The sequence below is a fragment of the Hermetia illucens genome, unplaced genomic scaffold, assembly GCF_905115235.1.
Source record: "Hermetia illucens unplaced genomic scaffold, iHerIll2.2.curated.20191125, whole genome shotgun sequence".
Taxonomy (NCBI): domain Eukaryota; kingdom Metazoa; phylum Arthropoda; class Insecta; order Diptera; family Stratiomyidae; genus Hermetia; species Hermetia illucens.
In genome coordinates, this window is record NW_024037034.1 from 439,673 (window position 1) to 461,956 (window position 22,284).

The 22,284-nt window shown below is 40.3% G+C and overlaps 1 protein-coding gene across 1 annotated transcript; it reads right to left on the reverse strand.

The window, feature by feature from the left end:
* Positions 1 to 18,210: 18,210 nt before the first annotated feature.
* On the reverse strand, positions 18,211 to 19,638 carry LOC119661067. Its single transcript, XM_038070265.1, has one exon. The coding sequence runs from the start codon at positions 19,636 to 19,638 to the stop codon at positions 18,211 to 18,213; it is 1,428 nt and encodes a 475-aa protein (XP_037926193.1).
* Positions 19,639 to 22,284: the final 2,646 nt, after the last annotated feature.

A 22,284-nucleotide genomic window follows, 5' to 3' on the forward strand; every position in this document is an offset into this window, starting at 1 on the left:
ATAAATAGATTCTTCATAAATGTGACTTTAATATTCCACGCGAATGTCAATTATTCCGGGTAATTATGACGTCAGCATCTTATTTGCATGGCTTTGGATGTGGTAAATTCGCGCGAAATTGCTAAGTTTGAACTGCTATAACTTTGGCGTTAATTGCCTGGTTTCTACGAAATTTTAGAAATGTACACAAAGTTTCATCCTCTCTGCTGGTATTCCGAAGTGCTAGGATGAATTTAAGGGGGTTTTTTCAGTAAATCTCTAGAATGAAGTAATATACTATCAGTAAGTTTATTTGAGCAGATGTCGGAATGGAACATATTTTGTGGCCTAGATTGCACCTAGGGGCACCACCTCGGTTCTTTTGCGGATTTTTAGGTTGTGTAGTTTCCGAAAATGAGTCCTGTCTCATTTCAAGTGCGTTCATTTTGACTCATTACTCACGCACTTTGCAATCTATGCTAAAACTAATATCAGCTTCGGAAAGTACAAATCGAGACCTTTCATTTGGTACCCTGCGCAACTATATGCGGTGAAAAAAATTTTTGAATTCCCCCTTTGCATGTATGGGGAGCCCCCCTTTAAACTCCACCTAAAGTTATGCCACTCACTGTATGCGTGGGATTTCACAGTTCCCATCTGTCCACCAAATTTCGTTCGGATCGGTTTAGCCGTTTTGGAGAAAAATATGTGTGACAGACAGACAGACAGACAGACATTGAATCGATTTTAATAAGGTTTTGTTTTGCAGAAAACCTTAAAAAGGGCTAGGGAGAATTAGATTCTTCTTAAATGGAATTTTAATATTTCACTGGGATTTCAATTATTCTCGTTAATTATGACGTCAGCATCGTATTTGTATGGCTTAGGATGCTGTTAATTAGCACGAAGTTGATTAGTTTGAACTGCCATAACTTTCCCACTAATTCCTGGATTTTCATGAAACCTGGCATGTGTATGCACGAGGCTGTCCTCTATGTCGATGCAAAATTTAGTACACTTAGCATGAACTTAAGGGGAGCTTTTTAATCTATTCCAAAAAGTTGATAATATACTATTAGTAAATTTTTTGAACCGGAGTGGGACGTCTCTCGAAGATTAGATTTCACATAAGTGTTTTCCACAAAACCTTAAGAAGGGCTGCAGATAAATAGATTCTTCATAAATGTGACTTTAATATTCCACGCGAATGTCAATTATTCCGGGTAATTATGACGTCAGCATCTGATTTGCATGGCTTTGGAAGCAGTAAACTCGCCTGAAATTGCTAAGTTTGAACTGCTATAACTTTGGCGTTAATTACCTGATTTCCATGAAATTTAGCACATATATACAAAATATTGTCCCCTATGCTGGTACAATTCGGAAGTCCTAGGGTGAATCTAAGTGTGGTTTTTCAGTAAATTTCTAAAAAGTAGTAATATACTATTAGTAAGTTTATTTGAGCGGATATCGGAATGGGACATATTTTGAGGCCTAGATTTCATCTAGGCGCACTCTGGTTTTTTTCGGATTTTTGGGTTAAGTAGTTTCCGAAAATGAGTCCTGTGACACTTCAAATGTGTGCATTTTGACTCCTTACTCACGCACTTTGCAATTTATGCCAAAACTAATGTCAGTTTCGGAAAGTACAAATCGGGACTTTCATTTGATATCCTACACAACTATATCCGATGAAAAAAATGTTTGAACCCCCCCTTTGCATGTATGGGGAGCCCCCCATTAAACTCCACCTAAATTTATGCCACTCGCTGTATGCGTGGGATTTCATAGTTCCCATCTGTCCACCAAATTTCGTTCGGATCGGTTTAGCGGTTTTGGGGAAAAATGCGTGTGATAGACAGACAGACAGACAATGAATCGATTTGAATAAGGTTTTGTTTTACACAAAACCTTAAAGAAGGTGGGAAACCGGAAGCTTGACGCTTCAGGTATAAAAGGTTTTGTGTTTTCCAATGTGAGGAGCATAACGTAGTTCTCCATTGGCTTATAGCATTGACCCGAGATATTTAAATCGCTCAGTTCTGGGCATCTTACCACCATTGCCAGAACTCAGCGATTTAAATTTCTGGAAGGGCATATTACTGCCATTGAAAGAACTGAGCGATTTAAATATCTCGAGTCAATGCTATAAGCCAATGGAGAACTACGTTATGCTCCTCACATTGGAGCCAATGGAGAACTGCATAATGAAATGTTTCAAGCATTAGCGCCACCTGGATGAAGTGACATTCCACAACTAGTGTTCTTTGTGATCGACGTATCAGCACACGTCCCAAATCTAAAATTTACTGTAATGTCGTCCGTCTGTCGCTCTCTATAGTTTGAGTGTTGACTATAAAGGACAATGAACGGCGTCTTGCGGTAATGGGGACGAAGATGTTGCATTGCACTGGTGGCGTGACACGTTTTGATTACGTCTGAAATGAGAATATCCGCGATCGATATGGGTTTGCATTGATCGTGGAAAAACTGCAAGAGAGGCGTTTTCGATGGTGTGGTCACGTAATTCACGCTAACGAGAATTCAACAACCAGTATTGGTCAGAACATCGAAGTCAATGGTAAGCAACCAAAAGGCCGGCCAAAACAATGGTCGCATGATACACTGGATGGGGATTTGAAGGTCTCGCGATTACATCCTGATCAGGCATTTGATAAAGTAAAATGACGAAACCGATCACGACGAGCCGACCCCGCTTGTGAACTGAAGGCTGAAGAAAAAGAAGAAAATGTGAGGAGCGGTGAGCCTGACAGTTCCGTGTCACATAGTTAAAAATTCTATTGGCATCTATTTTTTAGAAAGTAATTTAAATAAATTATTTGATGGAAACAGTGAACAGTCAATCTCTCTCTGAGTTTAATATTATTAGCAAATGCGAAGAAATTAACCTACATAAGATATAAACACAAAACCTTAAAAAGGGCTGGGGAGAAGTAGATTCTTTATGAATGGAATTTTAATATTTCAATCTAGTGTCAATTATTCTCGTTAATTATCACGTCAGCATCTTATTTGTATGGCTTAGGATCCTGTTAATTAGCACGAAATTGATAAGTTTGAACTGCTATAACTTTCCCATTAATAGTTGGATTTTCATGAAACCTGGCACGTGTATGCACGAGGCTGTCCTCTATGTCGGAGCAAAATTTAGTATACTTAGCATGAAGTTAAGGGGAGTTTTTTAATTTATTTCTAAAAGTTGGTAATATACTATGAGTAAATTGTTTGAGCAGATACCGGAATAGGACATCTCTCGAAGATTAGATTTCACATAAGTGTTTTACACAAAACCTTAAAAAGGGCTGCAGATAAATAGATTCTTCATAAATGTGACTTTAATATTCCACGCGAATGTCAATTATTCCGGGTAATTATGACGTCAGCATCTGATTTGCATGGCTTTGGATGCGGTACATTCGCGCGAAATTGCTAAGTTTGAACTGCTATAACTTTGGCGTTAATTACCTGATTTCCATGAAATTTAGCACATATATACAAAATATTGTCCCCTATGCTGGTACAATTCGGAAGTCCTAGGATGAATCTAAGGGGGTTTTTCAGTAAATTTCTAAAAAGTAGTAATATACTATTAGTAAGTTTATTTGAGCAGATATCGGAATGGGACATATTTTGAGGCCCAGATTTCATCTAGGCGCACTCTGGTTTTTTTCGGATTTTTGGGTTGAGTAGTTTCCGAAAATGAGTCCTGTCTCACTTCAAATGCGTGCATTTTGACTCCTTACTCACGCACTTTGCAATTTATGCCAAAACTAATGTCAGTTTCCGAAAGTACAAATCGGGACTTCCATTTGGTACCCTACACAGCTATATCCGGTGAAAAAAATTTTTGAATCCCCCTTTTGCATGTATGGGGAGCTCCCCTTTAAACTCCACCTAAATTTATGCCACTCGCAGTATGCGTGGAATTTCATAGTTCGTCTCTGTCCACCAAATTTCGTTCGGATCGGTTTCGCCGTTTTGGAGAAAAATGCGCGTGACTGACAGACAGACAGACATACAGACAGGCAGACATTGAATCGATTTTAATAAGGTTTTGGTTTACACAAAAAAGTTAAAAAAGGGCTAGGGAGAATTAGATTCTTCTTGAATGGAATTTTAATATTTCACTCGAATATCAATTATTCTAGTTAATTATGACGTCAGCATCTTATTTGTATGGCTTAGGATGCTGTTAATTAGCACGAAATTGATGAGATTCAGCTGCTATAACTTTCCCACTAATGCTTGGATTTTCATGAAACCTGGCATGTGTATGCACGAGTCTGTCCTCTATCTCGGCGCAAAATTTAGTACACTTAGCATGAACCTAAGGGGAGTTTTTTAATCTATTTCTAAAAGTTGGTAATATACTATTAGTAAATTGTTTGCGCAGATACCGGAATAGGACATCTCCCGAAGATTAGATTTCACATAAGTGTTTTACACAAATCTTAAAAAGGGATGCAGATAAGTAGATTCTTCATAAAGGCGACTTTAATATTCCACCCGAATGTCAATTATTCCGGGTAATTATGACGTCAGCATCTGATTTGCAGGGCTTTGGAAGCAGTAAACTCGCACGAAATTGCTAAGTTTGAACTGCTATAACTTTGGCGTTAATTACCTGCTTTCCATGAAGTTTAGCACATATATACAAAATATTGTCCCCTATGCTGGTACAATTCGGAAGTCCTAGGATGAATCTAAGGGGGGTTTTTCAGTAAATTTCTAAAAAGTAGTAATATACTATTAGTAAGTTTATTTGAGCAGATATCGGAATGGGACATATTTTGAGGCCTAAATTTCATCTAGGCGCACTCTGGTTTTTTTCGGATTTTTGGGTTGAGTAGTTTGCGAAAATGAGTCCTGTCTTACTTCAAGTGCATACATTTTGACTCCTTACTCACGCACTTTGCAATTTATGCCAAAACTAATGTCTTTTTTGGAAAGTACAAATCGAGACCTTTCATTTAATACCCTACACAATTATATCCGGTGAAAAAAATTTTTGAATCCGCCCGTTGCATGTATGGGGAGCCCCCCTTTAAACTCCACCTAAATTTATGCCACTCACTCTATGCGTGGGATTTCATAGTTCCCATCCGTCCACCAAATTTCGTTCGGATCGCTTTAGCCGTTTTGGAGAAAAATATGTGTGACAGACAGACAGACAGACAGGCAGACATTGAATCGATTTTAATAAGGTTTTGTTTTACACAAAAAAATTCAAAAAGGGCTGGGGAGAATTAGTTTCTTCTTGAATAGAATTTTAATATTTCACTGGGATTTCAATTATTCTCATTAATTCTGACGTCAGCATCTTATTTGTATGGCTTAGGATGCTGTTAATTAGCACGAAATTGATGAGTTTGAACTGCTATAACTTTCGCACTAATAGTTGGATTTTCATGAAACCTGGCATGTGTATGCACGAGGCTGTCCTCTATGTCGGTGCAAAATTTAGTACACTTAGCATGAACCGAAGGGGAGTTTTTTAATCTATTCCTAAAAGTTGGTAATATACTATTAGTAAATTGTTTGAAGAGATACCGGAATAGGACATCTCTCGAAGATTAGATTTCACATAAGTGTTTTACACAAAATCTTAAAAAGGGCTGCAGATAAGTAGATTCTTCATAAATGCGACTTTAATATTTCACCCGAATGTCAATTATTCCGGGTAATTATGACGTCAGCATCTGATTTGCATGGCTTTGGAAGCAGTAAACTCGCGCGAAATTGCTAAGTTTGAACTGCTATAACTTTGGCGTTAATTACCTGATTTCCATGAAGTTTAGCACATATATACAAAATATTGTCCCCTATGCTGGTACAATTCGGAAGTCCTAGGATGAATCTAAGGGGGGTTTTTCAGTAAATTTCTAAAAATTAGTAATATACTATTAGTAAGTTTATTTGAGCAGATATCGGAATGGGACATATTTTGAGGCCTAGATTTTATCTAGGCGCACTCTGGTTTTTTTCGGATTTTTGGGTTGAGTAGTTTCCGAAAATGAGTCCTGTCTCACTTCAAATGCGTGCATTTTGAATCCTTACTCACGCACTTTGCAATTTATGCCAAAACTAATGTCAGTTTCGGAAAGTACAAATCGAGACCTTTCATTTGATACCCTACACAGCTATATCCGGTAAAAAAATTTTTGATTCCCCGCTTTTGCATGTATGGGGAGCCCCCATTTAAGCTCCACCTAAATTTATGCCACTCACTGTATGCGTGGGATTTCATAGTTCCCATCTGTGCACCAAATTTCGTTCGGATCGGTTTAGCCGTTTTGGAGAAAAATATGTGTGACCGACAGATAGGCAGACAGACAGACAGACGCTGAATCGATTTTAATAAGGTTTTGTTTTACACAAAACCTTAAACAAGTTGGGAAACCGGAAGCTTCACGCTTCAGGTATAAAAGGTTTTGTGTTTCCCTATGTGAGGAGCATAACGTAGTTCTCCATTGGCTTATAGCATTGACCCGAGATATTTAAATCGCTCAGTTCTGGGCAGGTTACCACCATTGCCAGAACTCAGCGATTTAAATTTCTGGAAGGGCATATTACTGTCATTGAAAGAACTGAGCGATTTAAACATCTCGAGTCAATGCTACCAGCCAATGGAGAACTGCGTAATGAAATGTTTCAAGCATTAACGCCACCTGGATGAAGTGACATTCCACAACTAGTGTTCTTTGTGATCGACGTATCAGCGCACGAGTTACACAGGACCTTACACCCATTAACATAAGTACACCAAGTACACTTGTACCTAACCCTAAGGTCACCTTCACCAATAATCCAGATGATGACATCAGTCCATATCATCAGTAATATAAGAACATATATAAACATCCTCAACCAATGTAAACACTAACCTAAGTTCATATGTAAACATCCCTTAACTAATGTAAACATCGATCCGTTCAATCTCATATGACTCATCATCTTATCTTTTCCAATATCCAATTCGTATCTTCAATACGATGAGTCATCACTATTTCATCATTTCAAACGATAGATGACTTCATTCGATCTATAAACAAACTAGATCAAATGAAGATCAGCGCGTAATTAAAATATCATATTACAGAATATGCAAAATGCATTATCAGCATTTTGCATCCTTTGTTCGGAACACTATAAATATAGAACTCATCCCAACATTAGAAAGTTTCTCATTATATCAAAGTCGAGTGAAGTTCTCCTGGAGTTCTTCTAAAAGTATTAGTATTATATCAAAGTAGAGTCGGGTTCTTGTAATGGAGTTATTGTCAAGTAATACTTAGTTCCGGGATATAGTATTAAGTATAATAGAATACTAGTGTTATTCGAAGTTTAATAAAGTGCTTTTAAATTAATAAAAGTGGCGTTTCAAATAATAAGTCTCGCGGAAGAGACTTTTAAAATTTATCGTTTTGAATAGCGCAAGCCCGCTATTCGTAACTCACGTCCCAAATCTAAAGTTTACTGTAATGTCGTCCGTCAGTCGCTCTCTATAGTTTGAGTGTTGACTATAAAGGACAATGAACGGCGTCTTGCGGTAACGGGGACGAAGATGTTGCATTGCACTGGTGGCGTGACACGTTTTGATTACGTCTGAAATGAGAATATGCGCGATCGATATGGGTTTGCATTGATCGTGGAAAACCTGCAAGAGAGGCGTTTTCGATGGTGTGGCCACGTAATTCACGCTAACGAGAATTCAACAACCAGTATTGGTCAGAACATCGAAGTCAATGGTAAGCAACCAAAAGGCCGGCCAAAACAATGGTCGCATGATACACTGGATGGGGATTTGAAGGTCTCGCGATTACATCCTGATCAGGCATTTGATAAAGTAAAATGACGAAACCGATCACGACGAGCCGACCCCGCTTGTGAACTGAAGGCTGAAGAAAAAGAAGAAAATGTGAGGAACGGTGTGCCTGACAGTTCCGTGTCACATAGTTAAAAATTCTATTGGGATCAATTTTTTAGAAAGTAATTTAAATAAATCATTTGATGGAAACAGTGAACAGTCAATCTCTCTCTGAGTTTAATATTATTAGCAAATGCGAAGAAATTAACCTACATAAGATATAAACACAAAACCTTAAAAAGGGCTGGAGAGAAGTAGATTCTTTATGAATGGAATTTTAATATTTCAATCTAGTGTCAATTATTCTCGTTAATTATGACGTCTGCATCTTATTTGTACGGCTTAGGATGCTGTTAATTATCACGAAATTGATGAGTTTCAATTGCGATAACTTTCCCACTAATAGTTGGATTTTCATGAAACCAGGCATGTGTGTGCACGAGGCTGTCCTCTATGTCGGTGCAAAATTTAGTACACTTAGCATGAACTTAAGGGGAGTTTTTTAATCTATTTCTAAAAGTTGGTAATATACTATTAGTAAATGTATTGAGCAGATACCGGAATGGGACGTCTCTCAAAGATTAGATTTCACATAAGCGTTTTACACAAGACTTTAAAAAGTGCTGGAGATAAATAGATTCTTCATAAATGTGACTTTAATATTCCACGCGAATGTCAATTATTCCGGGTAATTATGACGTCAGCATCTTATTTGCATGGCTTTGGAAGCAGTAAACTCGCGCGAAATTGCTAAGTTTGAACTGCTATAACTTTGGCGTAAATTACCTGATTTCCATGAAATTTAGCACATATATACAAAATATTGTCCCCTATGCTGGTACAATTCGGAAGTCCTAAGATGAATCTAAGGGGGGTTTTTCAGTAAATTTCTAAAAAGTAGTAATATACTATTAGTAAGTTTATTTGAGCAGATTTTGGAATGGGACATATGTCATATGGTGAAAAAAATTTTTGAATCCCCCCTTTGCATGTATGGGGAGTTCCCCTTTAAACTCCACCTAAATTTCTCCACTCACTCTATGCGTGGGATTGCATAGTTCCCATCTGTCCACCAAATTTCATTCGGACCGGTTTAGCCGCTTTGGAGAAAAATGCGTGTGACAGAGAGACAGACAGACATTAAATCGATTTTAATATGGTTTTGTTTTACACAAAACCTTAAAAAGGGCTAGGGAGAATTAGATTGTTCTTGAATGGAATTTTAATATTTCACTCGAATTTCAATTATTCTCCTTAATTATGACGTCAGCATCTTATTTGTATGGCTTAGGATCCTGTTAATTAGCACGAAATTGATGAGTTTGAACTGCTATAACTTTCCCACTAATAGTTGGATTTTCATGAAACCTGGCGTGTGTATGCACGAGGCTGTCCTCTATGTTGGTGCAAAATTTGGTACACTTAGCATGAACTTAAGGGGGTTTTTTAATCTATTTCTAAAAGTTGGTATTATTATTATTATTCTGTTAAGGGAAAGTCGCACCGCGTCCTTGAAGAACTATTGTGCCCCTTTTACTGGTTATAGTGTACCTGTTGATCATAGTATCTCAAGCAGGCCAGTAACCGTTAGGAACTTTAGTATGTTCCCCACTTCCAGAAGTTTCAACTTTGAATCTGGTATTAAGTGTTCTCCCAGATGTATCGACCTACTTTGCACAAGTGCCGGACACTGTCCGAGGACGTGCATAGAGGTTTCGTCCTCCTCCTCACAGAACCTGCGGGCAGTATCCGTAGATATCCCTAGCTTCCCTAGGTGGTAGTTCAACCGACAATGACCAGTGAGAATTCCCACTATGATTCGGAGGTTCTTTTTGGTGAGGTTTAAGCAATCCTTTGTGCGCATGGGTTCGTATCCCCCAATAAGCACTCTGGACTGCTCCATCCCTGGTAGGCCCGCCCAATATAGTTCCCTCAACCGTTTCTCTTCGTTCCTTAGATTCATAGCCATGAAACCGTTTCCGATTCCACAGAAGGGTTCTGGCCCGTGTAAAGGCGTCCCTGCTCCCTTCTTGGCTAGTTCATCTGCTGCCTCATTGCCTTCCAGCCCAGCATGGCCTGGAACCCAAAGTATCCAGACCTTGTTGGACGAGCCGAGTGTATTCAGTCTCTCAAGGCACTCCCATACCAGTTTAGAGTTCACCTGGTTGGACCTAAGTGCCTTGATCGCTGCTTGGCTATCGGTGAGAATAGCTATGTTCTGCCCCCTGTAGTTCCTTTGCAGATTAAAGGAGGCACATTTGTCTATGGCGTAAATTTCCGCCTGGAATATGCTAGTGTACCTGCCCATTGGCTCAAAGTACATTTTCCTTGGACCAATGACACCGGCACCCGCTCCCTCTGCTGTGAGGGATCCGTCAGTGTACCAAGTAATCAGTTGCTGGTTTAAGCCGTATGTCGCAGCCACGCTCTCCCAGTTTGCCTTGTTACTCCAACGTGTTTCAAACTTCTTATCGAAGTGAAACCTCGTTGTCATGTTGTCTCTCGGTATCAGTAATTCGGGATACCGCCTAGAAAGAATATCAATCTTCCTTCGATTCAGGCAGCTCCCCGCCTCACTCATACTACCGGCCATCCTGAATATTGATCTCCTTGCCTGCATCTGTATGTGCAGATGGAGAGGGGTTAATCCCAGAAGGACCTCCAGGGATGCCGTTGGGCATGTCCTCATTGCCCCACTGATACACACGCAAGCCAGCCTTTGGAGCTTATGTAATTCCCTGGCTTGTGTGCTGAGTTGGGTTCTTTCTGCCCAGATTACCGCTCCATAGGTAATCATTGGTCTTACTATTGCAGTATATATCCAAAGTAGTATCTTCGGGCTACAATCCCATTTTTTTCCTGCTATGGATCTGCAAGTCATCAGAGCCCTCGTGGCTTTCCGACAAGTGTTTCCGACATGTGTCTTCCAGAGTAATTTTTGGTCTAGCGTGATTCCCAAGTATTTGACCTCTGTTTCTCGTTTCACCTCCATATCATGTAATGTTATGGCTTTCAGGTGATCCAGCTTACACCTCCTAGTGAATGGTACTATGGTGGTTTTGGTTGGGTTGATCCGCAGTCCCACCTTCCTGCACCAGGCACTAGTAACCCTTAATCCAGTTTGGATTCTATCACATAGAGTATCTTCATATTTGCCCCTACAGATTAGAACAATGTCATCCGCGTAGCCTTGGACTTGTATTCCGGTATTAGTTAACACGTCCAGGAGTTCATCCACTACCATACTCCACATCAGCGACGATAGTACTCCGCCCTGTGGACAGCCTTGAGTGGTGTTCATGGTAATAGAATTTGTACCTGTTTGTACCTCTATTTGTCTGCTTTCTAGAATTTTGCCCATCCAGAGTGCCAGGGTGTTTCCCACTCCTTTGCGGCTCAGGGCATCCTGTATCTCTGTGTGCGATGTGTTGTCGAATGCTCCTTCGATATCCAAAAACGCGCACAGTGCGATTTCTTTTGTTTCTATGGCGTCCCGTAGTACCTCTGTCAGCTGATACAGAGCAGTTTCAGTTGACCTTCCTGGCCGGTAAGCGTGTTGACAGTGATGTAAGGGATTGCGCTTTAGAACGTTAGTTCTAATATAGTTGTCTATGACCTTCTCCACCGTTTTGAGTACGAACGATGCTAGGCAGATTGGTCTGAAAGATTTAGGGTGAAAAGGATCCTTTTTACCCGCCTTCGGAATAAAGACCACTTTTGCCCGTCTCCATGCCCTTGGTATGTAACCCAGTGCTATGCTTCCCCTTACCACCCTCAGAAGAGACTCTAAGATAATTCCTAGGCCTCTGTGGATAAGTGCTGGGAAAATGCCATCTGCTCCGGGAGATTTCATTGGTTGAAAGGTTCCCACTGCCCATCTTAGCCCAGCTTCTGAGCATACCTCTTTTGCTAGTTTCCAGCTCTCTTTCCTTCCCCTTTTATTCGTTGTTGGGGTGTCAGGTAGATTATTGTCACCTGCCGCCGAGGGGTAGGACCCCGGGAAATGAGTTCTGAGAAGCAGGTGTACCCTGTCCTCCTCATTCTCGGTGAATGTCCCATCTTCCTTTTTCAAGCAGACAGAGGATATTCCCCCGTCTTTGGCTACAGCCTTGTACAGCCTGGTTGTTTCTGTGATCTGTTCAATCCCTTCACAGAATTCCCTAAAGCTGTTCCGTTTCGCTTCCCTGATGGCGTTGCTATACGCAGTCAGTGCATTTTTATACCTCCGCCAGTCCCCGGTTCGTTTTGCCCGGTTAAAGAGTTTTCGTACCTCCGTTCTCATTCTGGCTAAGTTCCTGTTCTACCATGGTACATCCCTTGATGACTCGACTGTCTTGGCCGGACAGCTGGCCTCATATGCGTCAATGACGATTGTGTTGAGGTCTTCCACCACCGTTTCTAATTCTAATTCGCTCCTGATGTCACCGCTCCCTTGAAGGTGGGCAATGTTGTTGCTCAGGTGCATTGTGTAGGATTCCCAATCCGTTCTCTTGGGATTCCTTATTATTCTTATCTTCTAATTATCCTGTGATCAGACATTGAGGGTTCATCCGACACCCTCCTGTCTGGTGCTGGTCACAAATGTTGGAGTGTTCCCTACGTTGTATATTTCTAACTTACTGCTAAGAATAAATTCGAGAAGATACTCACCTCTACGATTGGTGTCGCTGCTTCCCCAGACTTCGTGGTGTTCGTTGGCATCGCAGCCGAGAAGAAGTGGTAACGCCCTCTCCTCGCAATACTCCGTCAGCTTTGCGACTTGTTCCGGTGGAGCCCGGCTCTCGTCTCCTGGGAAGTATCCCGATGCTACAACTACCTCTCGAGTGCTCCTCCCGGCTTCCAATGAGACTTGGATAGCCACAAGGTCCCCGGTTAAGAACTCTGAAAGACATATGTATTTTAGATTACGTTTGAGAATTATGCAAGCTCTTGGTTTTTCACAAGAGGAGTCCCAAATTACCTGCATGTCTCCTCCTTGCAGACCGCGAATCTGCCCCCGGTACACCCAGGGCTCCTGAGCCAGCACTATTCCAATGTTATCCTTGGAATTTGCCCTTGCAATCACCGCAGATGCAGCTCTCGCATGGTGGAGGTTTATCTGGGCTATCCTAGTGTTGGCCATTGGCTCCGTTATTGTTTGAAGCTCTTCTCCACTGTCGGAGTGTCACCCTCCTCCTCCGACATGGCGCTTTCCTGCGCGTCGCTGTCCACCCCGAGCCCTAGCAGTCCTAGGTCTAGGTCGTCCAGCTTCTGCTCTTCACTGGGCAGCAGGTCTATTTCCCTGGTTGATCCCGTTCTTTCCGCCTCTATGACTTCCGCGACTTCTTCAGGGACCTCGGTAAGTTTTCCACCCAATGCCTCCTCCGAGGTCTCTTTCCTTGGCTTTTCCTTGTGCACATGCACGGGTATGTTGCCAAATCGGTAGTTGATATGACAACTCCGACGTTTAATTGCCTCTAGGGATCGGTCATCTACCCCGATCGTGAGGAGTTTACCCTTTCCCTCCACCTTGCTTCTGAAGACTCTCCATAGTCGAGTATGGAGATCTTCGTTCTGAGCAATTAGGAGTCTCATAAGATCTTCTGTTACTATTGCCGCGGCCTTTGGGAGAAAAACTGTCACCATGTGGGCTCCTGCTATATCATCTCCAGCACATGTTGACAGTTCCACCCCTTCCCAGCCTGGCAATCTAGGAATTATGGTTCTGACCCATTCTGCGGTACCTTCCGTCGCGCAGTCCACCAGTATAAGGCCTGGTCGAAAGCGTATCCCGGTGAACACCAGTTTCGACGTCCAACCCTTGATCATCTGCTTGACGACAAGTTCTTCAATGATTTCCTGTTCCTCCCGAGTGAGTATTTGCTCGGGAAACCTTTTTGGCAGTATGGCCAGTCGAATGCCCTTGACCGCACTAGCATAGCTAATGCCGGGCTTCCTGGGTCCTGCCTTCACTCCTGACCTGCCCGGGTTTTCTCCTCCCGTGGGTTCAGGTCTGGGTTTTTTGGGAGCATTCCCTTCATGCGGGCTGATCTCTGCTGCTCCCCGCTTTCTCGGCTCCGGTAGAGATGGCTTAGGTCTGTCCTGAGCCTTCTTAAGGGCCTCTTCTGGTTTCAGGCCTTCCTTCAGATAGCGCAGGTACCATTTAACCCCGGCGCCACTGAGACCTGTCTCCTTCCTGACGTCTGCTATATTCATCTCAGACGTGCTTTTGCTGGTCCCTGCTCTTTGAGCAGTGGTGTTCGTTGGCTGTAGTCCACGCAGTATACCAATGCTCACCTTGGATCCACTGCTTGACGTCCCAACTTCTCCCTTCTTGGGTGTAGTCACCTGGCTTTCAGTAATTCGGAGATGTGCCTCCACCTGATTAATCAGTCTTGGTGCGGTACGGAGCCCCGTTTTTTTTCTTCAGTTTTGTACTCATCTGATTCCCACGAGTATGGGGGTTAAGAGGTCCGCCGTGCCATAGCCCCCCGTAGCACGGTAAGATCTAACTTACTCACTGAGGCGACCAGGTATCAGTGAGGCTCCGTTCGAATACAGTCAGTTACCCACGACTGCAAACTATCCAATGGGCACGGTTCGCATGACACCCTGGATTGGGCGAGGTGTTTTTCGACTCCCCAGTCTAGATCCGTAGCGTTTTGTTAATAGTAGGGTCACCACGTACAGGGTGTAGCTATCACCACTCACTAACGGTCTTGGTAGACGAGAGGCTTGGCCCCTGAAAAGGCACACAGCGTCCCAGAGGAGAGACAACTCATCCTTAGAGAAAGATAGTCTGGCCTCAGGGGGCTATGCTCCGCATCAGTCTATCCTGCAGTACACTGCTTGACCCCTAAAAGTTGGTAATATACTATTAGTAAATTTTTTGAGCAGATACCGGAATGGGACGCCTCTCGAAGATTAGATTTCACATAAGCGTTTTACACAAGACCTTAAAAAGTGCTGCAGATAAATAGATTCTTCATAAATGTGACTTTAATATTCCACGCGAATGTCAATTATTCCGGGTAATTATGACGTCAGCATCTGATTTGCATGGCTTTGGAAGCAGTAAGCTCCCGCGAAATTGCTAAGTTTGAACTGCAATAACTTTGGCGAAATTTAGCACATATATACAAAATAATGTCCCCTATGCTGGTACGAAATTCGGAAGTCCTAGGATGAATCTAAGGGGGGTTTCTCAGTAAATTTCTAAAAAGTAGTAATATACTATTAGTAAGCTTATTTGAGCAGATGTCGGAATGGGACATATTTTGAGGCGTAGATTTCACCTAGGGGCACCACCTCGATTTTTTTGCGGATTTTTAGGTTGGGTAGTTTCCGAAAATGAGTCCTGTCTCACTTCAAGTGCATACATTTTGACTCATTACTCACGCACTTTGCAATTTATGCCAAAACTAATGTCAGTTTCGAAAAGTACAAATCGAGACCTTTCATTTGGTACCTTACACAACTATATGCGGTGAAAAAAATTTTTGAATTCCCCCTTTGCATGTATGGGAAGCCTCCCTTTAAACTCCACCTAAATTTATGCCACTCATAGTTTCATAGTTCCCATCTGTGCACCAAATTTCGTTCGGATCGGTTTAGCCGTTTTGGAGAAAAATATGTGTGACAGACAGACAGACAGACAGACAGATATTGAATCGATTTTAATCAGGTTTTGTTTTGCAGAAAACCTTAAAAAGGGCTAGGGAGAATTAGATTCTTCCTAAATGGAATTTTAATATTTCACTGGGATTTCAATTATTCTCGTTAATTATGACGTCAGCATCTTATTTGTATGGCTTAGGATGCTGTTAATTAGTACGAAATTGATGAGTTTGAACTGCTGTAACTTTCCTACTAATACTTGGATTTTCATGAAACCTGGCATGTGTATGCACGAGGCTGTCCTCTATGTCGGTGCAAAATTTAGTACACTTAGCATGAACTTAAGGGGAGTTTTTTAATCTATTTCTAAGCGTTGGTAATATACTATTAGTAAATTTTTTGAGCAGATACCGGAATGGGACGTCTCTCGAAGATTAGATTTCATATAAGTGTTTTACACAAAACCTTAAAAAGGGCTGCAGATAAATAGATTCTTCATAAATGTGACTTTAATATTCCACGCGAATGTCAATTATTCCGGGTAATTATGACGTCAGCATCTGATTTGAATGGCTTTGGATGCAGTAAATTCTCGCGAAATTGCTAAGTTTGAACTGCTATAACTTTGGCGTTAATTACCTGATTTCCATGAAATTTAGCACATATATACAAAATATTGTCCCCTATGCTGGTACAATTCGGAAGTCCTAGGATGAATCTAAGGGGGGTTTTTCAATAAATTTCTAAAAAGTAGTAACATACTATTAGTAAGTTTATTTGAGCAGATAACGGAATGGGACATATTTTGAGGCCTAGATTTCATCTAGGCGCACTCTGGTTTTTTTCGGATTTTTGGGTTAAGTAGTTTCCGAAAATGAGTCCTGTCTCACTTCAAGTGCATACATTTTGACTCATTACTCACGCACTTTGCAGTTTATGCCAAAACTAATGTCAGTTTCGGAAAGTACAAATCCAGACCTTTCATTTGATACCCTACACAACTATATCCGGTGAAAAAAATTTTTGAATTCCCCTTTGCATGTATGGGGAGCCCCCCTTTAAACTCCACCTAAATTTATGCCACTCACTCTATGCGTGGGATTTCATAGTTCCCATCTGTCCACCAAATTTCGTTCGGACCGGTTTAGCCGTTTTCGAGAAAAATGCGTGTGACAGACAGACAGACAGACATTGAATCGATTTTTTTGTTTTACATAAAACCTTAAACAAGTTAGGAAACCGGAAGCTTGACGCTTCAGGTATAAAAGGTTTTGTGTTTTCCAATGTGAGGAGCATAACGTAGTTCTCCATTGGCTTATAGCATTGACCCGAGATATTTAAATCGCTCAGTTCTGGGCAGCTTACCACCATTGCCAGAACTCAGCGATTTAAATTTCTCAAAGGGCATATTACTGCCATTGAAAGAACTGAGCGATTTAAATATCTCGAGTCAATGCTACCAGTCAATGGAGAACTGCGTAATGAAATGTTTCAAGCATTAACGCCACCTGGATGAAGTGACATTCCACAACTAGTGTTCTTTGTGATCGACGTATCAGCGCACGTCCCAAATCTAAAATTTACTGTAATGTCGTCCGTCTGTCGCTCTCTATAGTTTGAGTGTTGACTATAAAGGACAATGAACGGCGTCTTGCGGTAACGGGGACGAAGATGTTGCATTGCACTGGTGGCGTGACACGTTTTGATTACGTCTAAAATGAGAATATCCGCGATCGATATGGGTTTGCATTGATCGTGAGTAGTATAAATATGTATGTTCTAATCCACTTTCATATAAAAATCTTGCGGTTTTGAGACGGCATGTATGTTCGAATCCAGTTTCATATGAAAATGTTGTGGTTAGGGGCGGCCGGTTTGGCGCGTGCCGGGGGCGACTTTTAGGGAAGCGTAGTTCGTAGGGCGTCGTCCGCGGGGGTTCGGGGAGCCTCGTTCCGGGCCGGGGCGGGGCGGGGCGGGGCGGCGTGCGTTTTTGTTGTTGTTGGATGTCATGTGCGTATTGCTTGGGTGATGGGGAATTGCTTATCAGGTTGACGTATTTGGGAGTGAATATTAGACCGTGGGTGAATATGTAGTAAGTTTGAAAATGATGGTTTTTTTTTTTTGTAGATTTTATTTACTTGGCTGATTTTGTTGTTGTTGTGATAAGAGGTGATCGTTTGAGCGCCATGGGCTAATTGTTTGGATGACAAATTAATATAAATAGTGGAATTTGTGAAAAGATTTTGTTATAAGTGAAAAGTTGCCGTAGAGGATGGATTCGATTAACGAATTATTGGGCTCCAAGCCGCTCATTTATATTAAAACGTCAGAGTTGGAAGTGGGAAAGCGGTACCACATCACTGGAGGCGAGAGAATGGAAACACGGTAAGTTAGAATTTAAAATTAAACTTTGCTTCTGCTAACAAGTTCTTTTTTTCATTGCTTTTTCTATAGATATGGACAGACTATCGTCGTGGATTTGGAGGGTACTATGCGGCTATTTTTACCATCGCGCTATAGTAAATGTAGCGATAATGTGTTGGACGACTTCAATACAGGGAAGTTGTCCTTGAGTTGCAGCGGTGCGGCCAATTCCAAAAACTTGGAATTCCATCTTCATATATAATAATAAACCATGAAAATGTAGATTTAGATGTGAACATTTATTATTATTATTCACAGAAAAATTACTTACAATAAAGAAAAAAACAAAATTTATTATTATTTACAATGAAAACTTCTTTTTATTACATTTGATTATTATTTTGAGTTATAAATTTTTTCAGAAGGAATGCGTTTTGTAGCGCGCAACATCCGCTGTGGGCATTACAGCGTAACATGTCGGGATAATTTTGTTTCAGTGATTTTAGATTCGGACAGCTGTGATCCTCCACATTGAATACTAGTGCAATATTTCCCAGCAAATCATCCAGCCATTTTTTCTTCTCTGTTCCTTTGACGTAGATGGTTGTATTTTTCATGTTTAGAAGTAAATATTCTTTCACTTCCCAAAATGTTGTTAGTCCACCTTCCCATTTCAATCCATGATGATTTTCGTATACCCAGTGTCCCTGAGATTGCAGCTCTCTTGATAGTGTTGAAAAACTGCCAGATTTCATGGATTCATTTTGACGTGAACAATCAATTACTATAATTGGTGCAGATTCCTTATATTCGCTTCGTGAAAGTAGTGGCTGAGGTTGTACACCGTAATAAGATTGTTGAAAATTGCAGTACATATCATAGAGAAGAGCGAATCGATCACGGGAAAATTTAATATTCATATCGTCATAAGGATACGATTCGGAGTTTAAATGTATTTTGATATTTGTTAAATCACAGTGATCAAATTTGCTGGCATCTTTGTCTTTGAGATTTTTTCGATTTGTCTGTAAAGCTAAAATAACATATCGAGGTTTTTCGAGTTGACCTGTGGTTTTCACATTCCACACATGATCTGTTGTTGTGGGTAGAACCGGATATTCGTACAGTTCCCAATTTCGAAAGCTTATTTGAATCGGATGTCCCGATTCAATATATTTCAACATTGACAATTTTTCAGCGCCATCGGGATTAACATGGGGCACCTTCCACTGTAGTTTAAAAATTTTGATGTGTACATTATCAGTGGATGAAATAAATGCATTTTCATCGCTTCTTGTGCGAACCAAAATTAGCTCGTGTTTAGCGTTTACAATAATTTTCTTGTAGTCCTCGGCAAATCCCAAAAGTTTTCTTAGCGGAATAGAAAAGTTGAAGTAACCACTTGACGGTGTGATAGATTCGTTCGGTGACCAAGCGGCATTATAAAGCATTTTACTTTCGTTTTCATTAAGTGATACATAATTTTTTAAGGTCGATGTTATTCCCACATTTTTGTTTCGATCGATTTCTACTCCATTCAGTTCATATCTTATCTCATCAAATAGGAAAGCTACGCTATTATTCGTCAATTTAGCTAGTGCTGATATTGTTCCATCTGTTTTAGTTAAGGCGCCTGCAATGTAAATGAAACTCTGACTCGGCAAAATACACAAATCCTGTTGTTGTATGGGTATTCGGATTTCATCACTGGAGTTGTATGATGATAAGAATGGAGAGTAGCTATGGTATTCGATTTTTGATATACTATTATCAAAACTGATTTTACGTGTAACGTTCAGGATATCGCTCATTATTTTTGTTTCAATTTGAATCCCAATAACTTTAGATACTGTTTATTTTGCAATGTTAATCGCGGTCTAGCTCGTTCGATTTTTCTGATTGAACTGGTTCTATCTACATTATCGGGCAGGTATTTATCATCGTTATATAGCAGCATCCTGAGGCTTCAAATGAAGTCTAATCGTTATTGTTTCCCCTTTGAAGTTTATTATATCTCCGTTTTGATCAATCAGCTTAAGAGTTAGCGTGCTTATTCGTTTAAGGCTTACCGGTAAATAAATGACGTTACTAGGAACCTCCACTATTTTATAACCTCGTCCTACTTCAGGTGAGAATTCATGGATTGTGTGTGAGGGAATATTATTGATGTAAGAATTTCCAACTATGTTACACTCAATCCGTATTACGTTCACTTTACTTATACTCACAGGTAGATCAGAAGTATGTTTTTCATTGATTTTCAATTCTCGTTTAGCGAATCCCAACAATTGACCAACGGACCTTTCTTCATTGAAGTAAATTGGAGCATTTGACTTTATTTCACTTTTGAGTGTATTATTATTAGCCTGTATTAAAAGAATTATTTTGTCATTGATCTTCGCTAATTCTTTATACAGATAGTTGGCAATATCATCAATTTCGTACGATCCAATGGGTATTTCTATAATGTGCTTCCCAATGTGAAATAAATTATTTTTTTCATCCACGTTAGGTATAGAATTATATGTTTGAAAGTCAACAAGTCCGCATACGTAACCACCTTGTAAATCGATTGGTGGAAAATATTCAGTTGTAAGAATGGATGAATTTCCACTTAGAGTTAATGTAAATGCCATGGCAGCATATAAAACAATGATTGATTTTCAGTTTTAAAAGTATTTATATATATATATATTTACAAAAGATTGTACAAAAATTTCAAACATAAATGTCCACAGTTATATGAGTCGTAGCTTTGATATGCATTGTAGTTGTATTTTATATTAGAACCTAGATAATCTATTAGCTCTTTCGGTGGAGGTAAATTTCCAAAACTATCAAAGTATTCCACATATCGATTCTGTTTTTTGTATGCTACCCAATGAGTACCAGAACCCTGCATATTATCCAGATTTACAATACCACATTCGTTTTGCTTTGCAGCTCCCCTCGGTAAATTATTTCGCATGAAAACTCTTCTGAAGTTTGACAAGAATCTGGCGAATCTCTTTAAATCATTCTCATTTAATGCTCTCTTGGGTAGCGTTTTTAAAAGTTTTTTGAAGCAGGATTCAAAAACAACCCTAATCCTTTTCTGTACGGTTTTAAATGCAATCCTCGGCCTAATGTTATCTCCTCCATTTTTTGGTTATGACGCTGTTTTTCTTCTAAGGTCTTTTTGGCATTGGTAGCATCATTAACAGCTTTCGCTATTCCCGCAGCTCCACCTGATAAAGCACCAATAGCAGATAATCCTGCGAAAAGAGGAACTAGAAAAAGTAGAACTCCACCAACTTTAGGAATGGGTATTATCCTTGGAGTCTTGAGAGTCTTCTTCCGTCCCTTTGTTATATTCTTTGCAGCAACTAAGGCTACTTTAATACTCGCTTTCATTGTGTCGGGTTTCTTTCTTTTGACAATCCTTCGGACTTTGGAAACAATTGTTCCAAATTTCGGTTTATTCTTCATTCCCATTCCTAATTTTACTTTAGCTTTCATCATGTTGGTTACAAGTAGTGCGTTAGCTCGTTCTGACAATCCTGCGTCTGCTGATCTGACTCGTTGCCATGCCTTTTCAGCTAATATTTTATCTAATATATGACGATCAGCCGTTTCTTTAAATTTTGAATATCCAATATCATGCTCTTTACAGGCTTGATCCAATAAGTTTATTCCTGGATCACCTCTAGCAAGCCGCTCGCTTAGTTTTGTACCAGGACCATAGTATTGATAACCAGGTAGATGCAGTTCAATTGGAAGTTTATTGATTAGGGTATTAATCACACCTCTTCCTTTCACCGCTTTTCGTGTTGTACTAGTATATTTATTTTTATGATCAATCATTTTATAGTGACCGTTCTCTTTGCGTCTATGTATGCGTATAATCCTGCTCGGTTCAACAACTCTCGCAGACTATAACACTTTTTGCAACAACGTAATTACTTTCAGTCTGGTTGTTTAGTTGCACTGATAATGCGGTTTATACAACAACAACAAAGGTTGGTGGTGGAAAACACTGACATTACAAATGAAAGCTGTATAGCTAAACACAGCAATTTATTGCCTAATAATATTCGGGGTATTATTACGGGTCCTTCTAACTGCGGCAAAACTAACGTTATGCTTTCTCTATTGAAGCACCCAAATGGTATAAAATTTGAAAATATTTACATCTACTCGAAATCATTACATCAACCTAAATATGAACATTTGAAGCAGGCTGTTAAAGCTATTTCCGGATTGGGCTTATATACATTCTCAAATAATAGTGAAGTGATTTCGCCTGAAGAAGCCAAATCTGACTCTGTTTTCATTTTCGATGATATTGCCAGCGAGAAACAAGAGAATATTCGATCATATTTCTGTATGGGACGACATCATAATATTGATAGCTTTTATCTGTGTCAAACATATACAAGAATACCGAAACACCTTATTCGAGGTAACGCAAATTTTTT